Source organism: Pituophis catenifer, unplaced genomic scaffold, assembly GCF_029215685.1.
Source record: "Pituophis catenifer annectens isolate HBS135680 unplaced genomic scaffold, rPitCat1.0.hap2 SCAF_1, whole genome shotgun sequence".
Taxonomy (NCBI): Eukaryota; Metazoa; Chordata; class Lepidosauria; order Squamata; family Colubridae; genus Pituophis; species Pituophis catenifer.
Genome location: NW_027256881.1, coordinates 67378659 through 67391881, shown reverse-complemented (window position 1 = coordinate 67391881; position 13223 = coordinate 67378659). Strand labels below are relative to the sequence as shown.

At 37.9% G+C, this 13223-nt stretch overlaps 1 protein-coding gene across 1 annotated transcript in view; it reads left to right on the top strand.

Moving 5' to 3' along the window:
* Nucleotides 1-13223, top strand: part of FMN2 (formin 2) — a 202838-nt gene that overhangs the window by 58919 nt on the left and 130696 nt on the right. The window contains 3 exon segments of the mRNA XM_070950697.1: nt 9516-10478; nt 10480-10521; nt 10523-11118. Coding sequence (XP_070806798.1) covers nt 9516-10478; nt 10480-10521; nt 10523-11118 — 1601 coding nt within the window.

The window sequence follows — 13223 nt, the reverse complement described above, 5'->3', positions numbered from 1 at the left end:
CGTAAGAATTAACAGAATAGACTAATAGAAGCTTCCAGAGCTGGAAGAGACCTTGGAAGTCTTCAATCCCTGACCTTACATTATAAAAAGAACGGGTTATCTTGTTTCTTTGTTCCTCAACTACTTTTCAATATAGAAAGATATAAATTGTTATCTCACTTTATATAAATCATCATCTGCCTTTAAAAATATTTACAAGCTACTTAACAATGATGGATTCTTGGTGCTTTCTGAGCTTGGTTGTTTTCTTGCAAATGTTTCATTAACCAAACTATGTAACACCATCAGTGCTAGTAAGGAGTGAGTTTTGCTCTCAGTTTATCTTCTAGAACAGTGTTTCTCAACCTTGGTAGCTTGAAGATGGGTGGACTTCAACTCCCAGAATCCCCCAGCCAGCGCTACTGGCTGGGGGATTCTGGGAGTTGAAGTCCACCCATCTTCAAGCTTCCAAGGTTGAGAAACACTGTTCTAGTATCTTTCTATGTCAGTGACAGTGGGAATAGTTTTGGAGGTTCTTTGGTTGGGTTGTTTACTATTAACTTGTTTGGCAGTTCCTTGATTGGAATATTGTTTACTTCTTGATTGTCTGTCTCATGTTTATCTTAGAGTTAATCTATGCTCGTCTGAGTGTTAATTGCTAGTGGGGAGGTGTTTTGGTCTTGTTGTTTCCTTTTTGGCTTGTTGATTGTACCTTTTGCACAGTATGTTGATATTGTTTATGTCTGTGTCTACTAATGGCTAATTTGTCAGAGTCGCAAGCTTCTAGAAATTCCCTAGCATTTTTAGTCTTGGCTTAGTCTAGGATGGTCACAGTTTCCCAGTTGAAACTATGGTTAAGTCTGTCCATATGTTGTGAAATTACCAATGAAAACTCTTTAATTTCACAACACATGGACAGACATTCTCCTTTATTGCTCCTGAATAATAGTATAATGTTGTAACATTATTGGTACATCTTTGTTGTATGCTACTCAGAGTCACATAGGCCTTAGAAAAATGATTAATAAATAAATTAAAAATTCTTACAGCATGAACAAGTATGAGAATATTCCAAAGATGTTTTCATAAGGCAACAGGACTTTCTTGGGTTTTCCTTGAAAACATTTCTCTTCTCATCCAAGAAGCTTCTTCAGTTCTGGCAAAGCATATTAATCTCTATGGTGTTGCACCACAGCAACTGCTACTTAAAATATGCTTCCTCAGATTCAAAACTTAGTCTGAAGAATCAATGAGAGCGGAAACTTCCTTGCTTAGCAGCACTCCCAGTAAAATTATAATTTAATAACTATGAATTGGAGAAGGGAGAATCATTCTCAACTCCATTTAATACGTTTATTTTATTCAATGGATCAGATATTAAATATTTTGAAGGAAGAACAATCATTCTAAGGGTTAGTGTTAGGATATCAGTTTCCTGACAAACAATTAAGAGGAAATGACATCAGTTTAGATGATGATGATTTGAAGTAATGATTTGCCAACTAAGAGATTTTGTGTATTCATTTCATATTTCAGACTTCCTCGGTCTTTTATTAGGTAATCATTCTAAGATGTATGTAGAATGTAGTTATATTTTTTCTACTTTTTAATTTATTTATTAACTTAATTATTAAATAAATAATAAATTTATTAAAATTTATTATTTATTAACTAATTAAGGAGCCTGGTTTAGCTCAACAGACAGAAGCACTGTAATTTAACACCAGCTGTCTGCAATTAAAGTAAGATCGAATCTCGCCAGGCTCAAGGTTGACTCAGCCTTCCATCCTTTCTAAGGTAGGTAAAAAATAAATAAATAAATAAATTGAGGACCCAGTTTGTGGGGGCAATAAGATGACTTTGTATAAATATACAAAAGTATGAAGGCTATTGCTTAATGCACTGTAAGCTGCCTTGAGTCTCCAGAGAAGGGCAGCATATAAATCAAATTTAAAAAAAAAATAAAAAAATGTTTTTAGTTCTGTTGTACACTGCCAAGAGTCAATTTTTGGTGAGATGTGCAACTATATAAATTGGTTTAATAGATAAATATCACTGGATTATTTGTTTCTTTTTTTCAATAACATATCAAGAGAAAAAAATATGAGAAGCAGGGTCAAATGTTGTACCTCAGGGGTTTTCAACCAGTGGTTTGCAGAATCTGGGAGGCCACGATGTCATCACAGGGGTTCCGTAGAGGCTTGAAGAAATGTTATGATTTAAATCTTCAGTTAAGTCTTGGTGGGCCATGGCCATGGCCCCAAAAGGTATTTAAAGCGGGTTTGTGGTGAAGAAAAGGTTGACATTACTACTCTACCTGAAAAAAAGGGACTCTGATTATTAGAACAGCGCTGACAATTTATAACAATTCGTCCCAAATTGCATATTTCCAGATGATCTCACCTGTAACTTCCTTCCTTCATTAGTTGTCCAGCTATAGTAAGGGATTGTGAGACAAAATGTCAGGCAAAATGTCAGGAAGGACTCAATCTAGGACAGGGGTGACAAACTCATGTCGTCACGGTGTCGTCACGTGACATATCGGGACTTTTTTTCCCCTTTGCTAAACTGGGCGGGGACAGAGCCAGCATGTGACGCATCTGGGCCGCGGACCATGAGTTTGACACCCCTGATCTAGGACCTGATAAATTCAGACATGGAATTATCATTTCTATTTTAGAAAGAAAATATATATCATTACATCCCCAACCTGGAGAGTATTAATAAATAAACTTTACTGTTCAGTCTATTTATCTTCTATTTAGGGTAGTGCCTAGTTGTACCATTGTGGCCAAACCAGTTTAGAAGGTAGTTTTGCAGCAATATTTGACTTTACCAACTGTGTTCAGTGCTTGCTTAGATTCAAAACGCACCTCTGTTTGACTCTAAATGGCAGCTATGAATTCCTTTTTATTTATTTATTTTAGAGCTTGATTTTTATACTTTGTCCATCTTTATTATCATTAAAACACAATCTGCAGTTGTGCAAAAGGGTTGTGGTTCCATGCTTTCATGTAATACATCTGTGGTTATATGAGTTAATTGTACATAGTATATAGTTAGTGATACACAGTCTAGTGTATGGCATAGTAAGGATGGCATAGAATTCTTGAGTACCATACTTAGAGGGAAATTGTTAATCTCTTTCATCTCACCTTTACAAACAAATTCTAGATTTCATTGAACTATACACCAAAATACCATTAATTTGTTCTGCAAAACTAGATTTATTTACAGGTATTCTGTCCAATATTTTGCTGTTTGTAAATCTTTGCAGTAAATGCATTTTTAATCTTAATGCGTACCTGAATGAAAACTTTCACTTTTTTGCATATGTGACAGATTTGTGGTGTCTTATATAAAACAAACTAAAAAGCTATTGGATTACCTAAATCAAAATAATCTGCTTTTCCAAAGAGAAATAACTTAGTTTAACTTTTTTGATTATACAGTATAAGTGGATATTGAAAATTATTGTTGTTAAACTTTAGAAGTTCTTTAAGATTCCCAAAGACTTTGATATCTGCAAAAGAGACTTAAAAATCAACTTTAATTTTAAACAGACAAAAGAAACTGTCTTCAATCAGAAATGCCATCTTTTTTGTGTCTTATTGTTTAATAACAGTTTCTTCATGTTGGAATTGGTTTGTATGGATGTTATAAAATTAAAGGATATAGCCAATCCAGTGTTTTCCTCTTTGGCTGAACTCAAAGGAAAAATTCTATCTTTCCACAAATGAGATTTTTAGATAGTATAAACTGAATTATTCTTTTTAGTGACATTCTAAACGTTATCTCTGAGGCAAGCCAATTTGTATGAAGAAGGTCACTGACTTGTTTTTCTTGAAGCAGTTCTTTCATCTCCTCAGTGGATGGATAGATTCAGAAAAATTAAAAGAGGCAAGATGTTCTCTCTGAGAAAATGACGCCTTGGAAAAGATTTGGGACTAAAAGTATTTTCCAACCTGTTGGGCCCTCCCCCCAATTTTTTTACTAAACTTTTATAAGCATATTTTAAATTTAATATTTATCTCAGTATGATACGTGTTCAGACTGAACTGATGTTTCCATACTTGGCTTGCTATCCTGATGAATCAATTAAAAGATTGAGTGCAATTGTGTGAACCAAGGAACTTCAATAGAACTTGATTATTAGCAGATGTGTGCAATGGCCTCCCTTAATTGTTTTAATAGACAGCCATTTCTATCATGTACTTAACCATGCTATAAATATAGTGTTACTCTGCCTTAATTTAATATCCATATTTTTGCCTACATGGACATTTCTGGGTTTCTGGTTTGGCACATCAAACTGGGAGACAAATTCTCTGCAAAAAAAAAAAGACAATGCCTTGTGAAGGAGTCTTTCTGTCTATACAGTGCCTTTTGGGTTTGTATAGGTCTCCTGCTAGCCTGATTTTGTCTCTACTTCTCCAGACAAGCAAAGATCCAACTTCAGCTCTTCTTAAGGGTTTGTGTGGCTTTGGGAGGATATAAGACAAACAAGCATTAAAAACCACAGTAAATGAAAGCACATAACTTTTCTGTTTCTGGCACGTTCCAGTGACATTAATATTGCAGAGACTGACTGTCCTTATGTCTCCATATCAATGGATCATACACCATTCTTGGCAGGTTTATGTTGGTCATTTTTTTTAAGTATACAAACAAAGGATAAGCAACCTTTGTATTCCAGTCATCTAGTTGTGTAACTCCTCTGCCATTTTGCTGTTCTTTTTTCGTTATCATTCTCCCCCACCCCAACCCTTTCAGAAACGATGATGTAAGTAAGGAGGGGGCACATTAAACATTTTTTTCTTTGAGTGTATAATTAAAAAAATTCCTTCATTAATGTTGATTGTTTATCTCATTTTTTACGTTAAATCGAAACTGTCAGCCTATAAACATTCTTGTCTTTGAAAGCATCCTTGTTTGTGAAATGAATTCCCATAAGTCTGTGATTTGCTTATAATTTTGTGGTTATGAATTCCAGAAGAGTAATCATGTACGTCTGCAGAGCAAGACATGATGTGGTGTCAAGCCCAACTTCTGTCAAATTGAGATGAAGAAGTGGGGGCAAAGTTGAACAAAAGGAAAAGATAGACAGACACTGGGAGAAGCAGAAGCAGAATAGTAATGTTGTTTGGTTTAACAAGTGGATACTGCATAATATGCTTACTGTATAATATGCTGGAGGTCTTCAAGAAAAGTGTGGACAACCATTTGTCTGGGATGGGATAAGGACTCCTTCCTTGGGCAGGAAGTTGAACTAGAAGACTCCAAAGTCCCTTCCAGCCCTGTGATTCTATGATTAACACTATGTGTGTGTGTGTGTGTGTGTGTGTGTGTCTGTGTGTGTCTGTGTTGTTGTTGTTGTTTTCTGAAGTTCACTGCTATCCAACTATGGGTAGTGTTGATGAAACTTTTACAGGTGTTCCTTCAAACCCTGGTATGGAAGAGGTACTTGCTCTGAGTAAAAGATCCAGCCATATCTGCCACTATTCTTAGTTTTAGAATACCTTTATTGTCACTTTGAATGTACACTAATCAGCATACATTAAAATGAGATTTTGTTACATACAGCTCTCAAAGGGTTGCCACTTCCAATATACACTACATAAACATGATAAAATACATACATACATACATACATACATACATAATTATGCATATACCCACATATAGTATATGACACAGAGAAATAATATAGTCTAGTTTGGATGTATACATGTACATGGCGAAAAAAACAAATCTTGTGAGTTTACAGATAGATGGCATAGGGCACAAAGCTGTTACAGAATCTGGTAGTCCTGCTAGAAATACTTTGAAACCTCCTCCCAGAGGGCAGCAACAGAAACAGACGTAAAGTGGGTGTGTGGGATCTCTAACAATGCTTTGAGCTCTAAACACATAGTGCTTATAAACAGTATCCTGAATAATAAGAAGCAAGCTTCCAATAATCTTCTTTGCTGTCCTCACCACTCTCTGTATGGACTTTCTATCTGAAGCACTGCTGCCACCAAACCAACAGTGATGCAGTTTGTTAAAATGCTCGCAATTGTGCCTCTGTAAAAAGTGGCCAGGACAGAAGGAGAAAAATGTACTCTCCTCATCCAACACAGAAAATACAGATGCTAGTTTGCACACCTCACTAAGAACGACATGTGGAGAGACCAATTCAGATTGTTAGTTATCTGCACCAATGGTGGGTTTCAAACTGGTTCGGGAGGGCCATGTGACGGAGTGGACATGGCCAATTTGATGTCACTCATGCCCACGCCCTCTCAGTCACATGACCCCTCCCACCTAGCCACACCCACAGGAAAAGGTAGGAAAGTTTTTGGAATTTCCACCTATCTATCCCCGCCCTCCCTTTGCCAGTCACCCCCGTTTCCCCTCCTTTAGCCCTGTGGGGAACCCGTATCCAAGGAGATGGAGTTGGAAACTTTTCTTCCAACTTGCACAAACTGGGGCCTATCAATAAGGAAATCCAGTATCCAATTACATAAAGAAGTATTAAAACCTAATAGGCCCAGTTTGTTCACCAAATGCTGAGTAATGATTATGTTGAATGCCAAACTAAACTCAATGAACAGCATTCACATGTGATTATTCTTCTCCAGGTGCACCAAGCTAAGATGAAGCATGCAGGAAAGTGCATCATCTATACAGCGGTCCTTCCGATAAGCAAATTGTAATGAGTCAAATGTGGGGGGAAGGCATGAAACCATATACTCCTTTACACATCACACGCGCATGCACACCTCTGCATGTACAGAAGGTAAAAAACACCAGGGCAACGATCATTACCAGATCGCCAAACCACAGGGAAAAATCGCTACTGGATCGGGATAATCCGGTCCAATCTGGGAGCATTTTACTCCTGCTTTTTTATCAATCTCTTAATATTAGTGAATAGATCACCATGAAATTTGCTGTTTATAAAGTACAACAAGAAACCTTATGTGATCAAAGGAAGATGTGAATAAGTTGTGATCAGCTACTTTCACATGGGTTTTGCTAGTAAAAAAATCAGTGCAGTTAACTAGTATCTTACCAGGTGCCCTGGTGGTATAGTGGTTAGAATGCAATATTGCAGGCAAACTCTTTCCCAGCTTGGAGTTCTATTTTGATGGGGCGTAAGGTTGACTCGGTTTTCCAGCCTTCCAAGGTCAATAAAATGAGGACCCAGATTGTTGGGAGCAATAAACTGACATTGTAAACTGCCCAGAGAGTGCTGTAAAGCACTATGAGGTGGTATAGAAATCGAAGTGCAATTGCTATAGCTACAGTATCTCTGAAATGCATGCTACAATAAACAGTGTTCGCTACAGTGCTCCTGAAATTTCTGTTTGTAGATGTTACATAATGGGTTTGATTTTTCTGAATCTTTCATATTACACCAATCAACTTTATACTTAGCTGATGTTTTTTTCATATTTCTTTCTTCTTTTGTGTGTCTTTAAAACAAAGTGACCATCAATGTCTGTATTTCTTCCTCAAATAAGCAAACAACAGAAAAAACATCCATGATTTTAATTGGAAATGTAATGAATGAAAAAACTGGCACAAAATGTAATAGAAACAAACTAACTTATCCTTTCGTCTCTTTCCATTGTATTGTTTAGAGCTTTAGTGGCTCTTTTTTTTTTCCTTATTATTATTATTTTGGCTTTTTCAGACATCCCAAATCAAAGTGGCTCCAGTGGTAAACATAGGTTTATTCCTGTAGCCTGTTATTTGCTCCTTGGGATTAATCCCAAATAGCTAATGCAGCGATGTTAATCAGCCAAAATCTGCTATGCCTTTATGGAGGAGCAATGCAGGTCTTTTCATTTATACTCTTCCCAAATTTGATAGTTATTGTTTGTGCATTGAATCTACCTACTAAACTTGGTGAAATCAGTTGCAGCCAAACACCAAAGAAAATTGCATTACATCTGTTGTTCTGATATTGTGACTTAATTTGGGATGGATGTGGTTTTTCTTTCTTCAAATTAAATACATTCCCAATTAAACTGTTTTAAGGACTAATAGCATAAGCTATTAGTCCTTATTCTTGCAAAATGAAACTTTAAAAAGTACATACATTGAAACGTAAACTAGGAAAAGCAGCTTCCAAAGAGCTTATGGAATTGAGCGCAGTGGCGCAGTGGTTAGAGTGCAGTACTGCAGGCTACTTCTGCTGACTGCTGGCTGCCTGAAATTTAGCAGTTCAAATCCCACCAGGCTCAAGGTTGACTCAGCCTTCCATCCTTCCAAGGTGGGTAAAATGAGGACCCAGATTGTTGGGGGCAATATGCTGACTCTGTAAACTGCTTAGAGAGGGCTGTAAAGCACTGTAAAGTGGTATATACTGTAAGTCTAAGTCCTATTGCTATTGCTATTGCTATTATGAAATTCCTTAACATCATCTCCGTTCAAAGTCATATGATCAGGAAGACAGAGGGGTGAAGAAAAGAGCAGTCAACAATATTCTAAGCTGCTTCTCAACTGTTTCTTCCATAGGGATGTAATAGATAATTATATATATATACATACATACATACATACATACATACATACATACATACATACATATATATATATATATATATATATATATATATATATATAAATTGCAACCCTTGGCCAAACCTTGCTTATTTTTGAAATTATTCTTTTCCACCTAAATTCCCTTCCATTTAGTTTTGGAGTGCTAAAAGAATAGGATGGATACCCCTTCAGGTAATTTCTTTTCAACATTTAATTGGATTGGAAAGAATTAAAAAAATCTGAAAGAACACGATAAAACATGCACATGCACAGAAATTGTGGAACAACAAAGTTAAATTCAAAATTCTGAAATACTTAAGTATAGATAAACCTATATTATAATATCTATAATATATCTATACTATATGTTATATGTTGCATACGACTTAATCTTTAAAATAAAAGTGTGAAATATAACCCATTCTGAGTATTTAATAGTATTCAGGCTTTCATAATGCATTATAACCTCCCACCGGCCAACACGCTCCCACAGAGAGGGTCTCCTCAGGGTGCCGTCTGTCAGGCAATGTCGGCTGGCGACCCCCCGGGGAAGAGCCTTCTCTGTGGGGGCACCCGCCCTCTGGAATGAGCTGCCCCCAGGGATACGACTAATCCCGGATCTCCGGACCTTCCGCCGGGCCCTGAAGACGTTTTTATTTCAGCAAGCCGGGCTGGGTTAAAAATTTTTAATTGGTGAATTTTATGGGTAACGGGGTTTTAAATTGGTGAAGCCTAAGATAATTTAATTCTGTTTTAATGCATTTTAATATTTGTATTGTGTGTTTTTAATTTTGGCTGTTCACCGCCCCGAGTCCTTCGGGAGAGGGGGCGGTATAAAAATTTAATAAATAATAATAATAATAATAATAATAATAATTAAAATATTCAAAGATAATACAATATTATCTTTATATGGTTAGTTTTAGTATGTATTAGGCAAAGGTCTTATGCAGATGTCTTATTTTCTTCCTGCATGTTGACTCTTCTTTCTTGTTTCCTAGGAAAATGTTACAATGAAATCAGAAATGCGGGCAAATGAAATTCAGCGGCTGGAGCAAACCATACAGGATTTAAAAACAAAAATTGCAGAGCTAGAGAAACAGTTTCCAACAACAGAGGTATTGGTTTCAAGCAGAAGCGTGTGGAATGAGACCGAACAGCCAACTCATGAAGGACTACCTAACAGAGCTTTTCAAGAACATGAATTGTGTGCTCTAGTTAAAACTATAACTGCAACATCTGTGCAGACATCTCCAACAGATGATTGTTTAACACACATAATGCCTTCAGACAGTACACTGCCACAAGCACCTCCCCACCTCAAAGGGGATCCCGGTCAAGGGCCAACTCAGCCGTTGCCAACACTTGAGCCACAACCCACCTTTTGCTCTGAAATAGCTTTAGTTCTGTCACCAAAACGGATATCAGTACAGCTGGATGCTTTCCAGGAACAATTGACAATGCCACAAACTTCATGTTTATTTCAAGAGGAATCTGTGCCATCAGCTCCCCATCTTCCTCCAAGTATGGAGACTGTAACATGGAATGAGCATTCCTCATCTTTATCTACTCCCATCATTTCTGCTCCTCTATCTACTGACACTGGAATTTCCCTGCCTGGGGCAGGTGGCCCATTTTTAACTTCACCAGTGTCACCTCCCTCATCCCTCTCTGCCTCAGGATATTTAAGGTCCTCATCTGACATAGTACCAACCTCTGCTCCATCAATCCCCACCAAAAGGACTTCTTCCCCATCATGTCTGACAGGGATGGACATGATACCATCTACCCCTTCTTTATCTCCTGCAAGCATCTCTTCTATGCCACCTTTGCCTACTGCTGGACTACCTTCCGAGATCTCATCTCTACCACCTTTTCCTGTAACTGGAATTCCACCTCCTCCACCTTTGCCAGGACCAGTTAGTTCCCTTTTGCCAGGGATAGTGCCACCCCCTCCGCCGCCACCCCCCTTGGCCAGGCATGGGAGTGCCACCCCCTCCGCCGCCACCCCCCACTGCCAGGCATGGGAGTGCCACCTCCTCCACCCCCACCCCCATTGCCAGGCTTGGGAGTGCCTCCTCCACCACCACCTCCTCCCCCTTTGCCAGGCATGGGAGTGCCGCCCCCTCCTCCACCACCCCCTTGGCCAGGTATGGGAGTGCCACCCCCTCCTCCACCACCCCCATTGCCAGGTATGGGAGTGCCGCCCCCTCCACCCCCACCTCCATTGCCAGGCATGGGAGTGCCTCCTCCACCACCACCTCCTCCCCCTTTGCCAGGCATGGGAGTGCCACCCCCTCCTCCGCCACCCCCTTGGCCAGGTATGGAGGGACCTCCCCCTCCTCCCCCTCTGCAAGGACTGACAGTGCTGCCTCCTCCACCCCCTTTGCCTGGGGCGGGAGCTCCTCCTCTGCCTGGAATAGGCATGCCACCACCTCCAGCTCCTAGTCTTCCACAAGTATCTGGGTTTCTTCCTCTTCCCTTGCCAACCGGTTTATTTGTCATGGGAATTAACCAGGAAAAAAGTAGCAGAAAGCATGCAATAGAACCTTCTCGACCCATGAAGCCTCTTTATTGGACAAGAATCCAGCTTCATAATAAAAGGTAACAATATGTTAAAAACGTTGGTCTGAAGCTTTTGAAATGTAACATCAATTTCTCTAGAACTGTAAATACAGTAAGCCATTTGTCTGTACATTGTTCCTTCTGTGGCGTTATAAATTCAGAACTGTAGCTTAAAATGCTTTTCCACTGTATTAGTTTTTAAACCTTTGTGAAACAATGTTAGGAAGAAATAATATCCTAAATATTTTAAAAGGTAAATACTACCATGTGGTATAGCCTTACCACATAGTTCTTGGCAGGATATACTTATCTTTCCAATGCAGCAATATGTATTATTATTCTTTCTTAATCAAATGTAATAATATGGGTATATTTGGATTTCCCCCACTTGTATATTGGTTTTTCTCAAGGACCAGTTCATACCCATCATGCCTCAGTACTAGTTTCCTTCGTTATATTTTTTCCCTTACCTCTTTTTGCAGTCATATGAAGATAACCTATTGTGAACTGAGGTTTATGTGCGCATGGCTAAATTTTAGCAGACCTAAACATATGTCCAGATGGTGGTTGGAAATGAACCAATAACAGACTTGTTCCATGAACAATCTGGACAACTTCCCTCCCACCTGCAAAAAAAAAACAAAAACCCTTATTACCACCATTTGTCTGAAAATATCCAAAAGTTCCCTCTGGTAGCAAGTTTGAAGACTGATATGGGGAGGAGAACTTATGCACACAGTAGAGAAGCAGAAATGGTTTGGAATTGCTAGAAGTTAGTATGAGTGAACAAGGATGGGTTTGTTTATATGTTTTATAATTGGTGCTCAGTTTCAGAGGCAGTGCCTTTACCTTCAAATAAGAAATGACATATATTGAATAAGCTGGAATTTCACTCTTCTCACGAAGAAGACCAAGTGGTTTTAAGGAAAGAATGATTTACACATGCTCAGAAGATTATTACTTTTTTATAGGCTCTTTATAGCTTAAGGAACAGATCTGTGTTATAGGCCTTCATAATGCCAAACTTTGCATATCGAAACCTTCATAATACCAAACTTTGCTTCATTGTGGCATTTGGCAGAAAATGCTTTTTCTGTGTTATACTTGTGAATAATAAAAATTCACAGATTTGTTCTATAGGGATGGAGAGCAACTTCAGCGAGGCTACTTGAGAAGGGACGTTTCAGATGAGGGTCATACATGATAGAACCTTGTACCTTCTATTTGTTTGAGTGTCTTATTGATTTTTGGCATTTCTGAAATGTAAATCTCCCATCCATTATCTAAGTGGAATTTGTGCCCTCAAATCAATATATCTTGTGCAATGTAGAGAACCAAGCATATTTTCAGACAAATCACCCAGTTCTTAATTTATACATGTTCTTTACTTTCACATTAAAAATAAGTTCTAGGCTTATCAAGTAAAAAGAGAAAAGGTCTGAAGATGAGGATGAATGGCTGTGAAAAGGACATTGTAGCTCCTAATGTGGGTGGATAAAGCTATTACAGGGCATGGATGTTTCTGTATATGGTCATGTATGATGGATTAATTTTCAGAATATATTCAGAATATATATATATACAGTATTTGGAGAAACTGGAAACTGAAGTGAGAACTAATCTGGATTCCCCTTTCTTTCTGACCTTTCTTAATCTACTACTATGTGCACAATTCCCTTTCCCCATTTTTATAAACCATTGACAAGCTCTCCTATATCAATTTTCTCTTAAATGGGATCAAGGATAAAGGTATGTGCTAGGAAAATCTCAAGAAATTGGGAGAAAAAAAATCCTTGTTACTCAATATGAATTTCTTTCGGAGATAATCTGTGAGCTATGCACTAGTTGATGGTGCTTATTGAAAATTATAGGAAGTCTTAATAGTTATCATTATCAGACAATGCTTTATGTAAAGTTCATGCTATATTTTCTGAGAATGTTTTTTTTTTGTTCCCCTCAATTATATTTTTGGTTTACTATTCCACATATTATTATTTTTCTCAACTATTGTAATAATCATGGTAAGCAGCTTCAGTATGGATCTGATAATATATAAATTATTGCATGTATATCTATTATTCTAGTATAAATATAGATCCTACTGAAAAGTACTATTTATATGTTGTGCAGGAAATTGGCAGAAT